The 23,312-nt window shown below is 57.9% G+C and overlaps 1 protein-coding gene across 1 annotated transcript; it reads left to right on the top strand.

Annotated features, from left to right (window-relative positions):
- Positions 1-933: 933 nt before the first annotated feature.
- PI4K2A (phosphatidylinositol 4-kinase type 2 alpha) lies at positions 934-21,337 on the top strand. Its single transcript, XM_075073046.1, is given in 13 exon segments — positions 934-945; positions 2,286-2,390; positions 2,392-2,515; positions 2,518-2,560; positions 2,562-2,601; positions 9,333-9,533; positions 9,758-9,889; positions 9,962-10,115; positions 11,025-11,086; positions 18,728-18,827; positions 19,167-19,300; positions 19,629-19,688; positions 19,856-21,337. Coding segments are annotated over 13 exon segments (1,329 nt in total). The 3' UTR covers positions 20,018-21,337.
- The last annotated feature ends 1,975 nt before the right edge of the window (positions 21,338-23,312 follow it).

The following is a 23,312-nucleotide window of genomic DNA, read 5'->3' on the forward strand; positions in this document are numbered from 1 at the left end:
GGCAGTGCGAGTGCCACTGAAAATCAGCTCATGTGCTGCCTTCGGCAAACATTCCATAGGTTGCCTACCCCTGGCCTAGGGACTTCAGGGACCTGCCAGTCAGTTCTGGGATCTGCGCGGAGCCAAGGCAAGTAGGGAGCTGGCTTTAGCCCTGGGCCCCTGCTACACCCCGACCGGACTTTTAATGGTCCAGTCAGCAGGCTGGCTGAACCCACCATGCCTGGCAACCCTAGCCCTGATCCCCCAGCCCAGCCTTCTGCCTGGTCCCCAGCCACGGCCCTGTCCCCTCTGAGCCTGGTCCCCAGCCATGGCCCTTTCCCCCCACCCAGCCTTCTGCCTGGTCCCCGGCCCTTTCCCGTCTGAGCCTGGTCCCTAGCCACGGCCCTTTCCCCCCACCCAGCCTCCTGCCTGGTCCCCGGCCCTTTCCCCTCAGAGCCTGGTCCCCAGTCATGGCTCTGTCCTCCTGGTCCAGCTCCTTGCCCAGTCCCGAGTCACAGCCCCAGCACCCCAGAGTGCCAGGCCCCACATGCTTTTCAGACCAGATGCACAGGTTAGCGTCTTTGGATGGGCTGCTCCCTGTGAGCCCGGAGAGAGACACTAGGGCAGGGGTCAGCAACCTTTCAGAAGTGCTGTGCTGAGTCTTCATTTATTCACTCTAATTTAAGGTTTTGCGTGCCAGTAATACATTTTAACATTTTTAGAAGGTCTCTTTCTATAAGTCTATAATATATAACTAAACTATTGTTGTGTGCAAAGTAAAAAAGGTTTTTAAAATGTGTAAGAAACTTCATTTAAAATTCAATTAAAATGCAGAGCCCTCTTCCCCGCCCCGGACCAGAGGCCAAGACCCAGGCAGTGTGAGTGCCACTGAAAATCAGCTCGCGTGCTATCTTTTGCACACATGCCATAGGTTGCCTACCTCTGCGCTAGGGCATGGTGCAATTGGTCAGTGTGGTTCCCTCTGGGCAGCTGCCCATGTCCCTTTCCAAAATGCCTTCCTGCTTGTGTCTGGATGAGCAGTTGTGGCTAAGGCAGCAGTGACATTGGGCACCCTCTGGGAACACTGGCATGAACTGGCACAGCTACACATACTGGCCAACTGTATGGGGGCGGAAGGGCGGGAAAGGCTAAGGCCTGCATGATAAAGAATCTCAGAAAGAGTCACTTTCTTCTAACATTGAACAAGGAACTTTATTAGAATGAGGGAAACAGTACTAGCCCTAAAGCCACTCTGTCTCTCCCACAGACCTTTTCCCAGCCTCCTCCTGGCCTGCCTCCCTGCTACAAAGTTAAAGAAACAGCATGCATAGCCTCACAGGACTGCACATTCTTTAGGCTGGTACCAGCCTTTCCCCCAGAGAGACCAAGGGCCTAGGGGGTGGCAGAGGTGGGATACAGTGTCCTTAGATCGTGCAGTCTGTAGTGCAGAAGAGGTCACAAGTGGGAAGCATCTGTATGAGGGAGGCCTGGTGCTTCCTGTTGAAAACATGTGTACAGGTGCAGTAAGGTAGAAGGAGAAGTCACAGAAGTGGAGTGGAGGGAGGCAGTGATGTTGACTCAGGGGAACTAGAGTCCCTGCTCATGGATGGATTGTCCTTACCTCTCTCCAGCTATTGAAGCAACCTGCAGGATGCTTCATTCTGAGTCTCCTTGCATTAGGAGATCCACTTGACAGACAAAAAAATAAATGATTTCAAACCAAGTTTGGACGCAGAGTAGGAGGAGCTTAGAGAAAGGGCGTGGCCAGTGCAGTAAGTGGGAGGTGTTTAAAGAAGAGGTGGTCAGTGCAGTGAAGGCGGGAGGGGAGACGCACAGCTTTAGCCAATGAGCGAGAGCGGTTTAGGGAGAGGGTGTTGGTGGGAGGGGCTGGAAATGGGCGAGGTCATAATCAGTGGGAGGAGCTTAGGGAAAGGGCGTGGCCATCACTCTGAAGAGAGTAGGCACAGTTGGAACCGTGACTGGTTCCGGGGGCGACGCCAGGGCAGCCAGTGGGCGGAGTTTAGAGGGGGCGTGGCCATCACCCCAAAGAGGAGGAGCAGGCGCGGAGCGCGCTGTGACTGATTCCGGGGGCGGGGCCCGTCAGTGGGCGGGGCCCGGCTCCTGACTGGCCGGCGCTCGCAGGGGGGCGAGGCCTTGAGGGGCGGTGGCGCGGCGTGGCCGCGGCCCGCGATTGGTGCGGCTCGGCTTGCGGTCAGCGACGCGCGGGGCGCCCCGCCACAGCGGCCGGCCATAGGACGAGAAGAGCCCGCTGTGTCGCCCTCAGCGCGGCTAGGCCGCCGCCTTAGCGGCCGCCCGCGGCGGCCAGCGGCGCGGTTTGCAGGCCGCACCCCGCCTCCGCCGCGCGCCGCGCTTCCCCCGCGCCTCCGCCGCCCGGCGCCCCAGCGCCACGGCGACCGAGTCGGCCAGCCGTGGTGCGGGCGCAGTGCGGGCGCCGGGCCCGGGGCGGCGCAGGCGGCGGCGCAGGCCAGCGGAGCGGACGACTTCCCCGACGACCCGAGTTCGCGAGGTGTTGCGGCTGGCGGAGGGCCAGCGAGCGCGGCATCTTCCCGGAGCGCATCTCCAGGGCTCAGCGGCAGCTACTTCGTCAAGGACCCGCGGGGTGTGAGTCTCGGGGCCGCGGCTCCTCCGTCCCCCGTGCAGCGCGGCGGGTTCCGGGCCTCTGCCTCGCCAGGCGCAAAGCGCCCGCGGGCCGTGGGGCCTCCTCGGACGCCCGGCCTGGCGGCGCCCGAATCTGCTGCCGGGAAGCCGAGGCATAGTGACCTGGTGGGGCGGGGGCTGCGGCCATCTGGGGGCGAAGTGAGTGGGGGTGTCTGTGGGGTGCCGGGCCCGGGGGGGCGGGCGGGGTGTGGCCCCGCTGCCCCGGGGCAGGAGGGTTCTGGTGACCTGACCCCCCGCCCCGGGGTTCATGTCCTGCATTAGCTCAGGTTGCTGTGGCCAGGGGCAGAGCGAAGCGTGGGTTGCGCAGCAGGTTTGCTGGGCTCCCGGTGCTGTAAATATTGGTGGGTCCTGCCCTTTTCTGTCAAACCTCCCCGAGTCCCACACTTGCTGTGGCGGCTGGAGATGGGCCTGTTTGTTGCTAATGGACCTGGCGCCTCAGAGCGAACCGGGCCAGTGCTTGGCCTGCTCTGATCAGACACACAGGCCAGGGGGTGGCAGGCCAAGACCCCTTTTGAGAGTGTGTGACTGTGTAGAAGTGGTCTCCCTGCTGCAGGGCTTGACTGCCCGCAGTGCTCATCCTCGTCCCATCTCCTCCAGCATTCGGTGACTGGAGCATAGGCTTAGGACGGGGCTCTTTGGGCTGGAGTGATGGCCAGGACCTCAAAAAGTCTGTCTCACCCTGGGCGACTGCATCAGTTGAACCAAAGTGCGGATTTAAACTGGCTGACGGCGGTGCCAGCTCTGGGTGACGCTGATTTGTCTGGCTGTCTCTTTTGGTTTTGACAGGGGAGCAGGTTTCAGCTAAACCTGAGTGTTCCCACAGATTTGCTCTGGTTCAATTACAGGGATCAAAAGCTGGTTGTGAATGAACAGTGCAGCCTGGGCAGGGCTGACACCAACTTGTCTGGGGTGTCACCCAGAAGCCTAGTCCCACGCAGAGAAGCCCAGAGGAGGTGCCAGTTGTCAGGACTCTGCTGTGGAGTCCGGCTCTGGGGTTGTGCGCCCTGCAGTGGCCGTTGTCCCAGCCAGGGACTCTGCACTAGAATCTATAGGAGGGGTGCAGTAAGGGAGATTGACGCTCTCAGCCCGGCTCGTCCTGGCTCCCAAGCTCTGTCATTGCCTGTTTCCCTCACACCCCTGTAGGCCTGAGGCTGCACCCTGACTAATGCCTCCCCGCTCCTCACCGAACACTTCCTGAGCCCATGGCTCTCACAGTGCCCCTCTGTCTGCGTCCCAGCCCCATGAGGTTGCTGGCTCAGACTCCATGGTACGGTGCTGTGGGAGCAGAGCAAGATGTGTTCTCTGTAGGAGGGGGGACGGACCAAGCCAGCGTGAAGTCGCCGTATCTCTTCTCCCCATGGGTCCAGTCGGCTGCGCTGCAGCATTCTCCAGGGCATTGATCGGGGCTGGGCGCGGGGCCGTGTGGCTGCCTTGTGACTCTCGCTGCTAACCGGATTAGCCTTGCTGCTGCTTCTTGGGACTCCCTTGTCAATTGCTGCCCCTGGAAGCAAGGCTTGGCTTGGCTAGGTTTTTCATAACACCAACTTCCCTGCCCCTGTCGTGGGCCAGCTGGGATTCTGGCTACTGGGTCTTCCACCGGCTGGGTCCTGGTGCATTGGCGGATCTGCCCCAGCCAGTGGTGAGGCACTAGAGCCAGTGGGTGACTTCCTTTCATGCTGGCGGTATGCCATTCCCAGCAATGAAGAGAGAGCATGTGGGGTGGAAGCATTGTCTGAGCGTGTGGCACTGGGGATCAGGAGACAGGGGTTTTCCTGGCTTGCGTGCCTGCCCACCTCCTCGTGGGGAGCTGCCCATAAGCATGTGTCGGGGGGGCTTTCAGATGGGACGCCGTGCTGAAGAGCAGGGAGGGTTCTCCAGCTAGGAGATGGCAGAGGCCTAGTGCCTCTGAGTAGCTATCACTGCTGGGCAGTGAAGAGCACTTGTCAAACACCATAAGGAATGTGTGCAGCTGAGGGCCCGGTGCTGTGGGGCTTGGTGTGATGGGGGTCCTGCTTTTCTAGCCTCCCTTGGCCCAATGCACTCTCCCAGCCCTGTCCTCCTCTCTGCGTTTCCTGACGTCCCGAAGCACTCCGCAGCTAGATCAGTGGTCTGCAGGTCTAGAAGGGAGGGGACTCGTACAGGGTCACCCAGTGAATCAGTGGCAGAGCCAGGAGCAAAACTGGCCAGAGTAGCTCTGAGATGCGGCCGCCTCTGGGAGGAGGGCCCCAACCTACCATCCTGTGATGGATGAGTGGAGGAGAAGTTTGAGGATACTAGGGAAAACCTTACTACAGAGCATCGGTTCTCAAACTTTTGTACTGGTGACCCCTTTCACATAGCGAACCTAGGAGTGCGACCCCCGCCCCTTACATTGAAAAGTGTTTTTAATTATATTTAACACCATTATAAATGCTGGAGGCAAAGCAGGGTTTGGGGTGGAAGCTGACAGCTCACGGCCCCCCATGTAATAACCTCCCGACCCGCAGTTTGAGAACCTCTGCTACAAAGGGAAAGTACCCCCTTGGGTGTCCTCTGGCACTTCAGAGCACAAAGGGCTGAGCTGGGCCTGATGGGATTTGATCCTGTGGTGCCAGGGAGTCCGACTTTTACCCCTGACGCTCAGGCTGCCTGGCCATCCCCTCCCAGTGATCGGGCTCTCAGGAACTTGTGCCTGGGAAGGACACACAGCGCTCTAGGGTCCTGGGCCCCCAGCCTGTGCTGCCACCGGGCCAAAATGGCTCTGTTCTCAGGGCTTGCGGTGGTATGGGGCCGCGGACAGTGGGGCGAGTGGCTTGCCCCGGGGTGTGAAGTGCCACTGCTAAGGGAATGGAGCTGCTCTGTCCTGTATGGGGCGCTTTGTCTCGTGCTGTGCTGCTGCCCCTCCTCTCCCACCTGTGGCTCCTCTCGGGCCCCTCACTCGGCTCCCTGGGCCTGTCTGCGAGCCCCCCAAAGGCCAGTCATGTGCCTCTGCCACTGGGGCCGGCGGCTGTGTGTGTGCAGCATTGAGCACCATGTGTGCTGCTAACAGACACGTAGTGCCCACTCCCCCCCGCAGCTCAGGGCAGAGCAGGGCTCTTCCCTCAGGCATGCTACGCTGCCTAGGACTTTGCCCAGCTTGAGCCCCGTCCCTGAGGAGTCGCTCCTCCCATCTCCCTGAGAACGGCCTCTCTGCAGCGTCCTGGCTGGCAGCGGGGAGGCTGTGGGGTGCAGTGTGGGGCGGAGGGCAGGGGCCCCATGCTGCCTGGGGGAGTGAGCCATCGTGGCCATGCACCACTTCCTGCTTGTGATCCCAGCCTGGGAAGTGCCACCCACTGACTGAGCTGCTGAGAGTGCTTGGCTCTGGCCTGGTCCCGAGGAGGGCGGGGTGGTCATGTGCCCTGCTGAATCACCTGCTGCCAGAACTGTGGGTGGCTGCAGCCGGCTCCTCCCAGCTGGCTGTCCCTCCGCCACACGCCTGGCTGCTTGAACCCCTCCCCTGACCAGCGGGGAGCAGGAGACTAGTACTGTGCACAGCTGTGGGGCCTGCGGAGAGCACCTTGGGCTGAGGGGGTACAACTCAGGGGGAGGGATAGCTCAGTGGTTTGAGCATTGGCCTGCTAAACCCAGGGTTGTGAGTTCAGTCCTTGAGGGGGTCATTTAGGGAACTGGGGTAAAAATATGTCTGGGGCTTGGCCCTGCTTTGAGCAGTGGGTTGGACTAGATACCTCCTGAGGTCCCTTCCAACCCTGATCTTCACTATCAGAGGGGTAGCCGTGTTAGTCTGGATCTGTAAAAGCAGCAGAGAATCCTGTTGCACCTTATAGACTAACAGACATTTTGGAGCATGAGCTTTCGTGGTTGAATACCCACTTCAACATGCATCTGACGAAGTGGGTATTCACTCACGAAAGCTCGTGCTCCAAAACGTTTGTTAGTCTATAAGGTGCGACAGGATTCTCTGCTGCTTTTACTGATATTCACTGACTCTATGAACTGACAGCTGGGGGGTGTGCTGACTGCGCTGCCTGGCTTGGGGGCTCAGCCCCTCACTTGGTGCACTGGGGCAGGAGTCGCTGGCTGGCATGGTAAGGGAAGCCTCTCTCTCCCCTGCCGGAGCTGCCTGGAACTGAGGGCCCTTGAATCTCACCTGTGCAGCTGGTGCCGGGCCCTGGGAAGGCAGGCACTGGGGTTGCTGAGCCCTGGTCACTGAGCTCCCCCTGCCATGTGCTGCTGGGGTCCCGATGGCTGCTGCCCTCAATAACCAGCCCTGGCTCTTTGCCCCAGGCTCCACAGCTCAGACCTGGCAGCCGTCCCTTCCCGTGGGGTGTGTCAATCCCAGACGCTGCCCCTGAGGGTCCCTCCCTTTCCTGATGCTCTGATTCTGCCCCCCTTCTGTCTGCTGCAGTGCTCTGGGCCTCCTCTGCCCCGGCGTGTGTCTGGCGCTGTGTGCTCAGTGTGTGGGAGGCGCTGGGGGCTCTGCTCTGCCCTGTGCTGGACTCCAGGGGCTGCTGGGATGGGGCCCCAGGGTTTACACCTGCCATGGCTGAGCTGGTCAGTGGGTGGCAGACAGGAGCCAAGCCTGTCTCCACACGGCAGCTGCCTGCAGCGGGCCCGTGCCAGGGAAGGGGGCTCCAGGCTTTGGCAAGTTGGAGCAGGCCCCAGCCTGGGGATGAGGATCCTGCGCCCGTGCGAGTTGCTCTCCAGGCCCGGCTGGTATGGGCTGGGGCACGTTCACATCACTCAAGCCTGGGCAGCACTGGCCATGCCATGAACCCGCTGGGCCGGGCCGCCTCTCTGCAGGTCTGGCTGTGCCCTGGCCAGGGGTCTCGGTACCCTGGACTAGAGGGGACTTTGCAGATGGCTCCAGCTCTGAGCTCTGCTGCAGAGACTGTTCTGCCTGGTCCCTGCCTTGCCGTCACCCTGCGCAGGTGCCCAGGGGCTCAGCTGCCAGCCCAGCATGTGTCACTTGGCTGCACCTGGGGGTGGTGTGGGCAGCTGCTGGGGGCAGGGACTCTACTGCCAGCCAGTCCCCTCGGACATGGACCCACTAGCTCCTCTCACCAGGGGCTCAGTGACTCGGGCCAGTGTCCCTGAAATCAGGAGGCAGCTGCCTCTTCCCAGGGTCCCCTGCCAGGGAAGCGAGGGCAGCATCTGGGGCAGAGCAGGCTGTGCCTCTAGCACTGCTCCCAGGCTCTGGCTGGAGAACGGGGCTGCCCCTGACCAGGGCCAGCTGAGTCCTGATACCCGTCTCCCTGCCCTTTGGGTCCTGTGGCTGGACCCCAGTGGCGCACGTGTGGGGAGTGATCTTCGCAAATGCTCTCCATGGGGACAGGCAGTGAAGAATGGGGGTTTGTCATGGGGATGTCCTGTCTAGTCCAATGGACTGACCAAGGCAGAACCCCCATCCCAGCGGCAGGCTTGCGATGCCCATGTGCCGGGGGGGTTGGAGCTGGGGATGCTGTAGCAGGCCTGGAGTAGTTCAGTTGCAATAGGTCGAGGTGGAGATGGGTCCCCCAGCCCATACCTATGAGTGGGTGTCCTGTCTGCTCCCCCCGAGCCCTGGCATCTCCGGGGTGGTGGGGCCGGGGCAGGGCCCCTGCTGTGATGCCTCCTCCCTGGGCTTGGGTCCAGCCGCTGCTGCCTGGAGCCTGCCTTGGGGTGAGCAGAGCTTTGTGGCAGGTCCAGCCCCTGCGCTCACAGGGGGTCTCCAGCGCCAGGCCGACAGCCAGTGTCGCTGGCAGAGCAGCACCAGGGCCTCTGGGTGGAGCCATGTCCCCTCCTGTGCCCAGTGGTCCCTTGGCTGTGGGGATGGGCTGACCCTCCCTGTGCTTCTGGGGCGGGTGACGAGTGGCCTGGGGCAGGGGTGAGGGCACCTGGGCGGTGCTGCTGTTGCTCTGTGCAGAGAAGAAAGCATGGTGGGGAGCTGCTCTCCATGGCCCAGCGGCTCCCAGGGCTGCCCAGCCCATTGGCCTGCAGGAGTGGGCGGGGAGGAAGTGGAGCAGTCGACTTGCAGCACTTCGGAAGTTCCCCTTGGAGTGGGGATTCCTGGTGCTACAGGGCCCCTCCCTGGGGGTTTCCAGCCATGCCCCAAACTTTCCAGCTCCTTTATTGAGCAGCGGGGTGCTGGGGGGTTCTGGCACACCCTGCTGCTGGTCCTGGTGGCTGGGGCTGGGCAGTCCGCACCTCCCTGAGCCTGGCCAGCCAACATCTGGGCGCGCTGCGGATCAGCTGGGAAGAGGCTCAAACTCCCTGGTGGCCAAGCCCTGCCCGAGTCAGGGGCCCTGCGGGGCGGGGGGTATGTGCAGGGGCGTGGATGAGCCAGGGGCCCCCCTGGGCAGGGGCAGGGATGAGCCAGGGGGCCCCGGGGCAGTGGGGGGTGTGCGGGGGCGGGGATGAGCCGGGGAGCCTCCGGGGCAGGAGAGCGGGTGTGCGCGGGGGTGAGGATGAGCCGGGGGACCCCGAGATGGGGGTGGGCAATGCGGGGCTTGGCCTTCTTTGCTGGGAGATGGCTGGGGGCTGCCAGATAGGGGATCCCTCTTGAGAGCTGTGCAGTCTGTTCCCCGCTGCTGTGGTGTCCCCCCTTCTCATCCTGGTGGAGTTCGTCAGGAGCCTGTGGGGGCTCAGAGGTCTGGCTGGGGGGCAGGCAGTCACATGTCCCTCCCTGCAGAGATCCAGCTGCTCCCCTCTGTCCTCAGAAAATCATCGGCGTCTTCAAGCCCAAGAACGAGGAGCCCTACGGACAGCTGAACCCCAAGTGGACCAAGTGGCTGCAGAAGCTGTGCTGCCCGTGCTGCTTCGGGAGAGACTGCCTGGTGCTCAACCAGGGCTACCTGTCCGAGGCCGGCGCCAGCCTGGTGGACCAGAAACTGGAGCTCAACATTGTTCCCCGCACCAAGGTGAGTGGGGTGGGGGGCAGAGCCTGTCATTGTGTGGGCTGCTTTTCCACGCCCCGCAGTTCCTGCCCTGCTGCCGCCACAGCCCTTGGCTCTAGGGGGTCCCACATTGGGAGAACAGGAACAGGCCGAGGCCGAGCCCCAGCCCGCACTGCAGAAGTCCACATCCCACCCAGGCTCCAGCAGCTCTGCCTGTGCTCCGTGCTGACCTCTCTCCCCCCCCGCAGGTGGTGTATCTGGCCAGCGAGACTTTCAACTACAGTGCCATCGACCGGGTGAAGTCCAGAGGGAAAAAGCTGGCCCTGGAGAAGGTGCCAAAAGTGGGGCAACGATTCAACCGCATCGGCCTGCCGCCAAAGGTAGGGGCTGTCGAACCCCCCCGGGGCTGCCCCGTGTCCCCAGCCCCCTCACCTGGCCTCTCTCTGCCGCAGGTGGGCTCCTTCCAGCTCTTCGTGGAAGGCTACAAGGATGCGGATTACTGGCTGCGATGCTTTGAGGCTGAGCCGCTCCCCGAGAACACCAACCGGCAGCTGCTGCTGCAGTTCGAGAGGCTGGTGGTCCTGGACTACATCATCAGGAATACAGGTGGGGCTGGCGCTGCGCCCGCTCCCAGGAGCCCCAGCATCAGGCCTTGCTGCCCGGAGGAAACTGGGGAGGGCAATGGGTGGGGACTCAGTGTATTGCTGCCCCAGGACGAGGGGACTGCGGGAGACTGGCTGAGAGGTCCCAGCACATGGAGTAGGAAGATTCCTGTCGCCTCTTATGATACTGCACCTACCACATGGACAAGAGTTGCTGCACCCCCTGCCACAGGGCAGCCGTGGCTGGGGTGGGGGACAGCAGCTAGCAGCACCGTGTACTTCCCTGACATGAACCGTGTAGCCAGGGGAGGCAGAAGGGCATAGTTCAGGCTGGCGTGGCCAGGGCCTTGTGGCTAAAACCTTGTCTGCGGTCGGAATGCCAAGGAGCTGGAGCTGCTGTGCTAGCCCCACTGGGCGCCGGCCTGGGCAGGGGGCTTCATGACTGGCTCGGAGGGTGCTCCCTGCTGAGCAGGACCACTCCTCAGCACCATGCCTGCTCGGTCTGGGCATTGGGTGGGTTTCCTGAGCTTGGCCCGGCTGCCCAGGCAGGGGCTGGAGGAGAAGATGCCACTCCTGGGCTCTGCCTGTGAATGCTCCCAAACCGTTCAGTCGCTACGGGTGGCATTTGGGGGCAGCCCTGACCGGCTTGGGCCCTGGAGCCATTTTCCAGGGTAGAGTTCCCTTTGCCAGCCACTGAGCTCCCCCCAGGTGCCTTCATGTGCATGGTTCTACCCACCCCGCCCCCAATCCCTGGCGGAGTCTGCGTCCCCTCCCTTGTGGGATACATGGCTCAGGGCCCAGGGTTGCCCCGGTGCTGTTGGAGGCCGGGATCCCCGAGCAGGGAGCTTTGCTGCTGCTCCTTCCCAGGCAGATCCGGCTCCTGTCGTGACATGGGTGGTTCTGCTTCCTGCAGATCGAGGCAACGATAACTGGCTGATCAAGTACGACTGCCCCCTGGACAGCACGAGTGTGCGGGTGAGTGTGGGGAGGGGCTGGGCAGGGGGGCGCGTAAGTTACCTGACTGTCGGGCAGCAGGGGGCAGTTCTGAATGCGCTGAGGTTCTGGCTCTTCTCTGCAGTGGTGGGGAGTTGCCCAGCCCAGCCCAGCCCCGCTCCATGGATGGTTCTTGCAAGCCTCCCCTTGTGATCCATATGGACCGAGGCTCTTGTGGAGGGAGGAGCCAGGGCCCGTTCCATGGGGGTGTTGGCATAGGGACGCAGCCAGTGAGCGGGGCTCTGTTCAGGTGCCATGTGGCAGGCTGCTGACATGTGCTTGTGATGATGTTGCTAGGCAAACTTGCTATCCCCACAACAGCAGTGCGACATGGGGGGTCGAGCTGTGGCTTGCTCAGTTTCCCAGTGGGGTGAGGGCCCCCAGCCCCTCTGTGAGGCCCCAAAGGCTGTGTGGTCCCAGCCCCAGCTGCAGGTGGTATTGGCCAATCCTTGGCACTCTCTAAGCAGGAGGGGCGCTGGGAGCCAGAAGGGACCATTGTGAGCATCTACATCTGACCTCCTGTGTAATACAGGGCAGAGACCTGCCCCGCAATAATTCCTAGAACAGAGCTTCAAATACCATCCTGTCTGGATTTAACAATGGCCAGTGATGGAGAATCCACCCCGAGCCTGGGAAGTTGTTCCAGTGGTTAATGTACCCCTCCTTTCCAGCCTGTCTGTATAGCTTCAACGTCCAGCCACTGGACTGAGTAAGACCTTCTGCTGCTAGACTGCAGAGCCCGGGGTTAAATACCTGTTCCCCAGGCAGTGCTGGCAGACTGGGATTGCGCCATCCCTTAGCCATCTCCTTGTTAAGCTAAAGAGAGCGAGCTCCTTGAGTCTGTCACTATCAGGAAGGTTTTCTAATCCTTTAATCATTCCTGTGGCTCTTTGACCCCTCCAATCTACCCGCATCCTTCTTGGCTTTGTGGGCACCAGAACTGGACACAGGATCGCAGCAGCACTAGTGCCAAATCCAGAGGTAAAATAACCTCCCTGCTTCTTCTTGAGCCCTCTGTTCATGTGGCCCAGGGTCGCATTCGCTCTTTTGGCCACAGCATCACACTGGTATCATGTTTAAAAATGTGAAGAAAAAATTAAAAATGGAATGAATGGAAGAACGGGGAAGTTTGGTAGAAATATTCATCAGAAGTTGGGAAACTGTAGAAAATTTGATAAGGGAAGTTCAGGGACACGTGGAGAAATCCATGGCCAGCAGAGTGAAGGACCATGGGGAGGAGCCTGACAATGGTATTGATCCATTGACTGATGGAAATGGTGGTAGAATGATCAGTGATGATGCAGAAAAGGTAGAAATGTTCGATAAACGTTAATGTTCTCTTTTGGGGACAAAAACCAAATCTCATCTCATCGTATGGAGACAATGCTCTTTCAGTTCCCCTCGGATCTCTAGAGGGTGTTAAACAGACGCTAGCAAAATTAGACATTGTTAAATCAGCAAGTTCAGGCAACTCGCATCCAAGAGTTTAAAAAGAGCTGCCTGAGGGACTTGCTGAACCATTAATGTTGATTTTCGTTATGTTATGGAGCACTGGGGAAGTTCCAGGAGACTGGACGAAAGCTAATGTTGTGCCAATGTTTAGAAAGGATAAACAGGATGACCTGGGTAATTATAGGCCTGACAGGGATCCTGGACAAGATAATGGAGCAGCTAATGCAGGACTCAGTTACTAAAGGAGGGTAATGTAATTAATGTAAATGAACACAGATTTATGGAAAATAGATCCAAGCTAACTATAGCAGGACCGCTTGGAAATAGTGACCATAATATGATAGCATTCAACATCCCTGTGGTGGGAAGAACACCTCAACAGCCCAACACTGTGGCATTTAATTTCAAAAGAGGAACTATACAAAAATGAGGGGTTAGTTAAACAAAAGTTAAAAGGTACAGTGACTAAAGGAAAATCCCTGCAAGTTGCATGGGCCCTTTTTTAAAGACACCATAATAGAGGCCCAACTTCAATGTATGCCCCAAATTAAGAAACACAGTAAAAGAACTAAAGAACCACCGTGGCTTAACAACCATGTTAAAGAAGCAGTGAGAGAGAAAAAGACTTCCTTTAAAAAGTGGAAGTCAAATCCTAGTGAGGCAAATAAAAGGAGCACAAACACTGCCAGCTTAAGTGCAAGAGTGTAATAAGAAAAGTCAAAGAAGAGTTTGAAGAACAGCTAGCCAAAAACTCCAAAGGTTATAACAAAGTTTTTTAAGTACATCAGTAGCAAGAAGCCTGCTAAACAACCAGTGGGGCCCCTTGATGATCGAGATACAAAAGGAGCGCTGAAAGATGGTAAAGTTGTTGCAGAGAAACTAAATGGATTCTTTGCTTCAGTCTTCACGGCTGAGGATGTTAGGGAGATTCCCAAACCTGAGCTGGCTTTTGTAGGTGACAAATCTGAGGAACTGTCACAGATTGAAGTCGTCACTAAGGAAGGGTTTTGGAAATTAATTGTAACTCAACATTACAAGTCCCACCAGGACCAGACGGCAAATTCACCCAAGAGTCTGAAAGACTCAAATGTGAAGCTGCGAAACTTATTACTAAGGTTATAACCTGTCCTTTAAATCGCTTTTTCGGTTACCAGTGACTGGAAGTTAGCGAATGTATACGCCAATAATTTAAAAAGGGCTCTAGAGTTGATCCTGGCAATTACAGACCGGTAAGTCTAACGCCTTGGTACCGGGCAATTAGTCGAAACAATAGTTTAAGAATAAAATTGGTCAGACACAATAGAAAAACATAAACTGTTGAGCAATAGTTCAACATGCTTCTGTAAAGGGAAATCATTCCTTACTAACTATTAGAGTTCTTTTGAAGGGGTCAACAAACATATGGACAAGGGGAATCCAGTGGACTAGTACTAGATTTTAGAAAAACGCCTTTGACAAGGTCCTCACCAAAGGCTCTTACGTAAAATTTAAGCTGTCATGGGCTAAAAGGGAAAGGTCCTTTCATTGGACTTGAGGAACTGGTTAAAAAGACAGGGAACAAAAGGGTAGGAATTAATGGTAAATTCTTTCAGATGGAGAGGGGCTCACTAGTGGTGTTCCCAACGGGTCAAGTCCTAGGACCAATCCTAGTTAATTTATTCATAAAATGATCTGGAGAAAGGGTAAATAGTGAGGTGGGCAAAGTTGCAGATGAATACTAAACTACTCAAGACAGTAAAGACCAAAGCAGATTTGTGAAGACTTCAGAAAAAAGATCTCACAAACGAAGTGATTGGCAACAAATGGCAAATGAAATTTAATTGTGGATAAATGTTAAAGTAATGCACACTGGAAAAAATAACCCTCAACTATACATACAATATGATGGGGGCAATTAGCTAACAACCGAGTCAGGAAAAAGATCTTGGCGTCATCGTGGATAGTTCTCTAAGATGTTCCACAGCAGCGGCAGAGGCAGTCAAAAAGCAAACAGGATGTTTAGGAATCATTAAAAAGGGGATAGAGAATAAGGACTGAGAATATAATTATTCCCATTATATAAATCCATTGGTATGCCACATCTTCGAATACAATGTACAGATGTGTTCTCCTCACCTCAAAAAGATATTCTAGCACTTAGAAAGGGTCAGAAAGGGCAACTAAAAATGATTAGGGTTGGAAGAGGGTCCCATATGCAGAGGAAGATTAAAGAGGCTAGGCCCTTTCTTCATCCTTGGAAAGAGGAGACTAGGGGGGGATATGATAGAGGTCTATAAAATCATGAGTGATGTTGAGAAAGTTAGATAAGAAAAGTTATTTACTATCCCATAATACAAGAACTAGGGTGCATCAAAATGAATTAATAGGTAGCATGGGTTTAAAACAAATTAAAGGAAGCTCTTACTTTCACACAGCGCACAGTTCAACTTGTGGAACTCCTTCCTTGAGGAGGTTTGTGAAAGGCTGGGACTATAACAGTGTTTAAAGGGAACTGGATAAATTTATGGTGGCTCGAGTCCTAAATGGCTATTAGCCAGGAAGGGTAAAGAATGGGTCCCTAGCTCCTGTTCCATCAGAGGATGCAGATGGAATGCAGAAAGAGAGATCACTTGATCATTGCCTGTTTGGCTTCACTCCTTTGGGGCACCTGCATTGGCCACTTGTCGGTAGGACAGTACTGGCTAGTGCCTTTGGTCTGACCCAAGTACGGCCGGTTCTTATGTTCTTTGATGTCTTAAGAGCTGTCAGCAGGAGACCTTCACAGCGCATGGTCACATCAAATCGCAAGTGCCCCCAGTAGTACTTTTTCCCTACATGTTATGGATAGGTGGGGAACAGAGGACCGGCTCCTACGCATGTGATTTGAGGGTCTGTAGTAGCCATCAGGCTAAACTCCATCTTGTGCCTTATTCTGCTGGGACATCGATACTATAACATTCAGGATCGGGGACTCTTGAAAGGGTCGTGTTGTTTTTGACATAGTGGGGCCCCCACCCCACCCAATGATCCGTCCTACAATAGTTAGAACCATTGAGTCCAACGTCTCAGTCATGCAGCAGGTTTCCGTTAAGACCGACTCTGTTGATTGTATTGTAATCAAACGAGCAATTTCAGTTCCTGTTTGGTTCTCCCGGTGCCTAAGGTTTTTAAAGGCAATTCAAGGATTTCTTCTCCATGTCTTTTGGCTCTTGAATTTCTCTTCTCAGTGTCTCCATTTTGTGCTGAGTGCTCAGGTCTGCCCACTTTTCACCCAGCCCTTTTCTATTTAAAACCCCCTCCTGACTACACTGTCCCCAGGAGACTGCTCCCCTCTGTGAGGTGGAGCCATCCAAAATACATAACCCTTCCTCCCCTCAGAAGGTGGCCCAGTGCCCCACCAAACCAAACCAAACCAAATCCCTCCACCGCTTACCTAGCCAGGGGTCACTTCCAGAAGCTTCTCCTTAATTCGCTTGTGGGACAGGAAGGATCCCAGAGAAAATCTCTCGGGCATTCTTCAGCATGCTTCTGAGTCCCCTGAAGTCCTATGTCATAGCTTTCCTACTCAGATTTGAACCTTAGCGTTCATAAAACTGAGAAGCTAGCTGAACCCTCTAAGCTTAATTACCAGCTTAGATCTGATATCGCTGCCACCAGCCAAGGATTCCAGGGCTTGGCTCCCTCTCTGGTCTCCCAAAACCGTTCTCTGGGGACCACAAGGCTCAGAAGCCCTGAGTCTACCACAAAGGGAATTAACCCCCCTCCCCTTGTCTTCTCTTTACTTCTCCCAGGCTTCCCCTCCGTGGGTTATCCTGGAAGATTACTGTACTTAAACGCCTTGAATTACAAAACAGAGAGGGCAATTTACCTTCCCCCCTCCTTCTTCCCCTTTGAGGCTGCACAGATTCACCCTCCGTAAATCTAACATAAAGAGAATTTCCCTTCCTTCATTCTTACCCTACCTAGAGAAAACTCAAACAGGTCTTAAAAAGAAAGAAAAACACATAAACATAGTCTCTGTATCATTGACAATACAGGGTCATTGCTTAAAAGAAAAAATTAATAACAACCTATTCCAAAAGAAATACAATTTAAACATCCCAGCAACTACACACATGTAACTACAAAAAAAAACCAATAACAGCCGAATTGTTTTCTTACCTTTGTACTCACACTTTGGAAACTGAAGATTTAGAAGCTTGAAGATAGAAAGATCCCTCTCATAGCCGAGAGACAGACAAAAGACACAGACCCAAACATTCCCTCCCTCAGCTTTGAAAAATCCAGTTTTCTGATTGGTCCTCTGGTCAGGTGTTTGGTTCCCTTTGTTAACCCTTTACAGGTGAAAGAAACATTAACCCTTAGCTATCTGTTTATGACACCTACGCTCTGAGATCCTGCAACACAGAGTCAAGTGCCAGCATGAGTGATCACTGGATCCTGGCCTAGCAGCTTCCAACGGCTCTCTGATCTCAGGGACATCTCCCGCCTTGGTTCTGGGAAGGCAGTGCATCATCCCGTTGTCTGCCTGTCCTTTGCAGAATGTTCTTTAGATTCTTCAGGGGATTGACCTCCCCCAAAGATTGTCCACCTTCCTTGAACAGTTGGAGAACCCTTTGCAGGCAAGCTTGATTTTCATATAGATTGGGCTGAGCTGCCATCTACGTGTCCCATACAGCTCTCCGTTCCCCCGGACCTTGATCAGTATCATTCAGTTTCCATGTGGAGGATCTGGTATCGATTCAGAATTTCCAGCTGTTCAGCATTCTGCCTGGTCCTCTTCTGTGGTGGCCGCAGTCTGCCTTCTTCCTCTATCTCCAGCCCTGCAGCATGCTCCCGTGACCTGGTGGTGCCAGGCCTCCTCTCTGATTTCCTCTCTGATTCCTTTGGCCAGCTCCATTTGTCCTTGAACCTGTGGGACTGGAGTTTTCTGAATCTGGCTGGCTAGGAACTCCTCAGCTTTTCAGATTCTCCGGACCGTCTCAACTTGCCCCTTCAATCCACATATCTTCTCTTCCAGCACAGCCACCACCTGGCCCTTCCTGCCCAGAGCCTCCCTTCTGGCTCCAGACATGGAAGAGAACAGGGCACGGCTATTGCAGTTCAACACCACTCTTCATGGCTGGACATCCTGACACACACCTAGTGCTGCACCTGGACGGTTCCTCCCCTTCCCAACTCCCCTGTTCGCTGCCGCTGTCCATGGCTCTCGGCGCAGTTGCACCCCTCGCTGCCAAGCAGCAACTAGCCCCTTAGACTGCAGCCAGCTGGGCTGTTCTCATCATGCAGTGAAGCCGCCGGGGTCTCTGCCAGGAGCGGGCGGGTGAGGTTCTGTGGCCTGCGATGTGCAGCAGGTCAGAGCACATGATCGCGATGGTCCCTTCTGGCCTTCATGTCTCTGACCAAAGCGCCAAGGGCCAGAGCCTCAGGGCCTGCAGCAAGGCCCCTGCTTCCTCCGGGGACACAGCCCTCCTGCACAGAGGACACTCAGCCAAACAACTCCAGGCAGAGCAGATGCACCACGGCCTGGCACTTCCAAGCACAGCAGGCTGCTCCACCCTCCGAAAGCCCCCTGTTCGCTGCAGGGCGCTGGGGTCCTGTCCTTGCCCAGTTTCCTATCGTGCAGAGCTCTTGGGGAGGGGGGAGTGCCTCTCAGACAGTCCTCTGAGGCAACAGCACCCCAGCCTGGGTCCTCATCCCAGAAGAAAGGCTCAGCTCCTCCAAGAAATGTACACACCTAAACTGGAGTGAGAACATCCACTTTGGCATGCTGCTGGGCCTAATGCCAGCCCTGAGCCCTCTGCGCAGTGCACTAGCTCCTGTGCGCCTGTACCCGTGCCCAGGGCAGCCTGCCAGCCTGAAGCCCTCTGTGCAGTGCACCGGCTCCTGTGCGCCCATCCCCATGCCCAGGGCACTGCCAGCCTGAAGCCCTCTGCAGCGCACCAGCTCCTGTGCGCCTGTCCCTGTGCCCAGGGCAGCCTGCCAGCCCTGAGTCCTCTGTGCAGCGCACCAGCTCCTGTGCCCAGGGCAGATGTTGGCAGTGGGGGGTGTCTGGGATGAGAGCGGAGGAGCTAGACGGCAGCTGGCTCAGAGCAGGGGCAGGGACTGGGCTACATGGTGGTGCTGGGGGTGAGTGCTGGGCTCTGGCTCCCCTGTCCCTGGTGACTCCTGGTCGATCTCTTTCCCCTCCAGGACTCCGAGTGGGTGGTGGTGAAGGAGCCCATCATCAAGCTGGCTGCCATAGACAACGGCTTGGCCTTCCCCCTGAAGCACCCCGACTCCTGGAGAGCATGTAGGTCCCTCTGCCGCGCAAGCCTGAGGGCAGCCTGGTGCTTTGAAAACTTGTCTTATGCTGGCAACCCCCAGGGCTAGGCCTGCAGCCCCACCGGGCGCCACGTGGCCTGGGCTTACGCTGCACCTGCTTCTGGGAGCATGGCCCTGAGGCCAGCAGCTGGGGTGGCCCTTGTCCCCCTGGGAGATGGTTCAAGGGGCGGGAAGCCAGCCGAGAGGGCTCAGGCCAGTACCCCAACGGGTGGAGCTGTCCCCAGAGCACCAGGCTGTGACCCCAGTGCCCACCAGGCCAGGGCTGCGCACATGGCTCTGACCTCGGTTCTGGCTCTTCCCCCACCAGACCCCTTCTACTGGGCATGGCTGCCCCAGGCCAAAGTCCCCTTCTCACAGGAGATCAAAGACCTGATCCTCCCAAAGGTTTCCGACCCCAACTTCGTCAAAGACCTGGAGGAAGATCTGTACGAACTCTTCAAGGTCAGGTGGGGGGCTGGGGCTGGGGTAGGGGGTAGGTCTGTAAGGCTGACGGGTGGGGCTGGCCTGGGTGGTGCAATGAGACCCTTTCAGAGCAGGGGATGGGGGGCTCAGCCTGCATGGGGTGGGTTTTGCTGCATCCTGCTAGCACCAGCTTTGGGGTCCGGGCAGGGAGGAGCAGAAATCCCAGGCAGCAGCTGCTGTCAGGGCAGGGGTCCCGATGCCTGGGGGGGCGGGGTGTCTCGCAGCAGGGGTCTGGGTCCAGGGTCCCACTGCCTGTGTGTAGGAGAAGGGTGTCTCTGCCTGTCCCTCACTGCCATTTCTCTTGTAGAAGGACCCTGGCTTCGACCGGGGGCAGTTCCACAAGCAAATCTCTGTCCTGAGGGGCCAGGTATGCTGGGAAGAGCCCCTCTTGGTGGGGCAGGGGCACTGGTTCCCTCTTGCCCTGGGGCAGTGCAATGTGGGACACTGGCCTAGTGCCCCCAAGGAGGACAGTGACCCAGGCAGCTCCCTGGGGCGAGGGTCCTGGACTCACATCCCTTCTGCTCTGTTGCCTAGATCCTGAACCTGACGCAGGCCCTGAAGGATGGGAAGAGCCCCCTGCACCTGGTGCAGATGCCGCCAGTGATCGTGGAGACAGCACGCTCCCACCAGCGCAGTGCCAGCGAGTCCTACACACAGAGCTTCCAGAGCCGCAAGCCCTTCTTCTCCTGGTGGTAGCTGGGCCACTTGGGGCTGGCTTGTGACCGTGGCCAGGACTTTGCACTCCGGGAGAAGGCGGGTGCGTCTGGGGGAATCTCCAGCTGAACTCAACCTGGGCAGAGCTGTCGATTTCCCCTTGCTGCAGGGCTTGGACACAGCCTGGCAGAGCCAGCTCCAGCCACAAACTGCCCCGCTCAGCGGGAGTCCTCAATGCAGCCACTGAGCAAGTGGAGCTGGGGCCTGCGTCCTGCGGGCGGTTCTGAGCCCATCTGCTTCTGGCTGGGGCTGGGATCTGCCCAGCACCCTCGCCCCGCCCGCCCCTCAGGAACCCCAGCTGCTCGCTGGCTGCAGGGCCATAAAGTCACTAGTGTCAGCCACCCTCCAGTGGCTATTTGGAGATGGTGTCCCTGGAGAGGAGGCATGTGCATGAGTGGGGGTCTCGCACAGGAGGCCCAGTATGTGCCCAGGGCTGAGATGGCAGAGGGCAGCAGGCCTGGGATACCCTGAATGGCTGAGCTATGGAGTATCTGTAGCTCCCTTTCCTGCAGGGGATGGAGACTGCAGGTGCCAGGGAGCTCTGGGCACCCTGGCAGAGGAGTGATGCATGCTGGGACCTGGCACCACTTCACAGGGAAGCTGAGGGCCCTGGCATGGGAGCTGCTTGTCCCCCTCCCCCACTGGGCACAGGGTGATTTGTCCTGGTTTAGCCGGCTTGTCATTGTTCCACCCTCCCCTGTCTCAGGGGCCTGTTCCCCTCTGTTCCATCCCTTGCTGCTGGGCGGGCCCCCTCCAGGGCCACACCCCCTCTCTGCTCCACAGGCCCTGTGTGCACTTCCAAGGGTGCCCTTCCCCGCCCAGAGCGAGCCGAGCCTAGCCTGGCATGGGGGCTGCTGCCTGCTGGGTGAGCTATGGCTGCGGCTCCCCCTTCCCCACCCTGTTGCTGCTCCTGCAGCCAGGGCGACTTGCCTCATGGCCACTGCCCGGGGCAGTTCTGGGCATCGCACAGCTTGGCCCAGGCTGGGGCTGGGCCGAGCTCCTCCTGCAGCTCCTTAGAGGCACCATGGGTTCTGCCCCAAGCCCCCTGGGGTGGCCTAGCACAGGGGCTTGGGCTGTGCTGCCCCCCTTGGGGCAGGGGTGTTGTGCATGATCCCCTCCATGGATGCAAGTGGGCATGTGCGCTGGAGCTGGCCAGGGGCTTCATGGGCTGTGGCTGCTGCTAGCGCGCTGGAGGCACAATTCCATCTGTCTGGCTGCTGCTGCTGCAACCTGACCTGAAATGTATCATTCTCATGCACTGTAGAAATGTATGTAATGTATTTAAACCCATGCACCAGCTGAGTCAGACCTGCCCTTCTGCACTGGGCTCGGGGGAGGCGACACCTGTGGGAGTGGGAGAGCCCCACTTGCTCCTATCTGCCCCCCAGGGCTGTGACGTGGCACCTGTCAGGCAGGGTCTGTGCTGTAGCACTACCCCTGTCACTGATAGCCTGGGCTGGGGGTGCTGTCCTTGCTCTAATGCCCCAGGCAGCTACTCTCCTGGGCCTGAACCCAGCTGCAGGAGTGGGGGGAGCAGCTGAGGCCAGGCTGGCGTGATGGGTGGGGGCCTGGGGCTGTGCCTGGCTGAGGCCAGGTTGGCGCAAGGGGTGGAGGCTGTGCCAGGCCGAGGCCAGTAAAACAGACCCACCTCACTGAGGCCCTAATGCTGCAGGCACCTGCAGTGGGGTAGCTGAGCTGCTGTCAGCTGTGAGGAATGCCCTGCAGGGATGGGCACCTAGGGGTGCCCACTGGGGCAGGGTAGCTGTGGGCATGCTGCTTTCTGGAGCACCATCTGTCAAGGCCTGTGTAAAGTGACCCCATGTGCCCCCCTCCCCCATTAGTGGGCTGGAGGGGGGTGGGAGCTGGTGGGGAGGGCCATAGCCGTGTCTTGTACTGCCCAGACTCCCTCCTCACAAGTGGGGGGGGGGGCATGTGAGCACCCTACTGAAGTGGCTCCCAGGTAGGCTGAACTCACAGAGGGAGAAAAGCACCCCCCACCCCCCTGTACTTCCAGTATCTCCCAGCCAGCTCTTGCCTCCAGCCAGGTGCATCCTACCAGGCTTTTCACTGCCCCCGTCCCACAGGAGCACAGCCAGGCCTAGGGGCTTCACACAGTGCAAGGAGCTGAATGGATACTACTGCCCCCCTTCCTGGGATGGGGCCCAGGGCTCTGAACAGACAGAACAACACTTTATTATATATTCCCCCTACCCTCCCCCACCCCCCCCACCACTAGGCTGAGCCCCCAGCTGGGCTGCTGTCCTGAAGCCAGAGAGCCTCCCTGCAGAGGGGCCTCCCCACTGTGAATGGGTCAGGCCTTCAGTAAATCCTAGCAGCACAGCCAGGTCATGCGCAGGCTTTTATTACACAGTTTGTCCCACTGTATGCGACAAGCATCAAGTGTTTTCCTAGGGCTGAGGCTCGGGGCTGCCCCTAGGAGGCTGGGGCTCTCCTATAGGACTTTGGCACCCTAGAAAGCCAGCTCTGGGGCTGAGTGACACACTTGCCCCACACATACCCCCAGCTGGGCTGGGGGTGGGGGAAAGGCTGCCTGCTTGGAGTCACTCCCAAGGCTCAGCAACACTCAGGTGCCAGAGGCCCTGGCCCCTGACCAAAGGGCCTTCTGGGCAGTTAGTGTTGGATTGGGGGAGTGAGGGGGGCTGCAAAGGCCCTCTCACAGCCCAGGCTGCAGCTGTCCTCTGCTGGCTGCTCCCCCCATGGACCCCTCCCTCCCTGTCTCTGATCCCCTCTCCCTTCACCAATTGGGGGATGAAGTGGGGGAATCTGCAGCTGCTTGGCCCAGCTCTAGCCAGCGGGGAGAGAATTCACACACACGCCCCCTGCGTCTCTGCCAGTTTGTGGGGCTGAGCCTGGCCAGGCAGCTGGGAGCTCCCAGTGCCAGCTGCCCCACTCACTGCTGGAGCTGGTGCAGGTACCCTCTGGGCCCTGGCCCCCTCTTCCTCCACCTGGTCCTTGGACTTTTCTTCCTGGCGCCAGGGCACTGCCTGTCCCTGCTGGGCCCCTCCAGCCTCGTGCTGCTGCCGGGGTGTGCGTGGGGGGAGATGCACTCCTCTAGCCTGTAGGGGAACAAACAGCCAGTGTGAGGGGCAGTGGATGCCTGGCCAGGAACATGGGGCATCCCTGCCCCAGGGGCTATGCAGCTGCTTTGGGCTCCCGGTGAAAGGATGGAGCTGGAGTTGCTGCAGAGGGCAAAGGTGATCCCTAGCCGAGGCTGCCCCTCCAGTCATGCCCTCCCTATGGCCCCGCTGCGTGGGGG

The sequence above is a fragment of the Chelonoidis abingdonii genome, chromosome 16 (genome assembly GCF_003597395.2).
Source record: "Chelonoidis abingdonii isolate Lonesome George chromosome 16, CheloAbing_2.0, whole genome shotgun sequence".
Lineage (NCBI taxonomy): Eukaryota > Metazoa > Chordata > Testudines > Testudinidae > Chelonoidis > Chelonoidis abingdonii.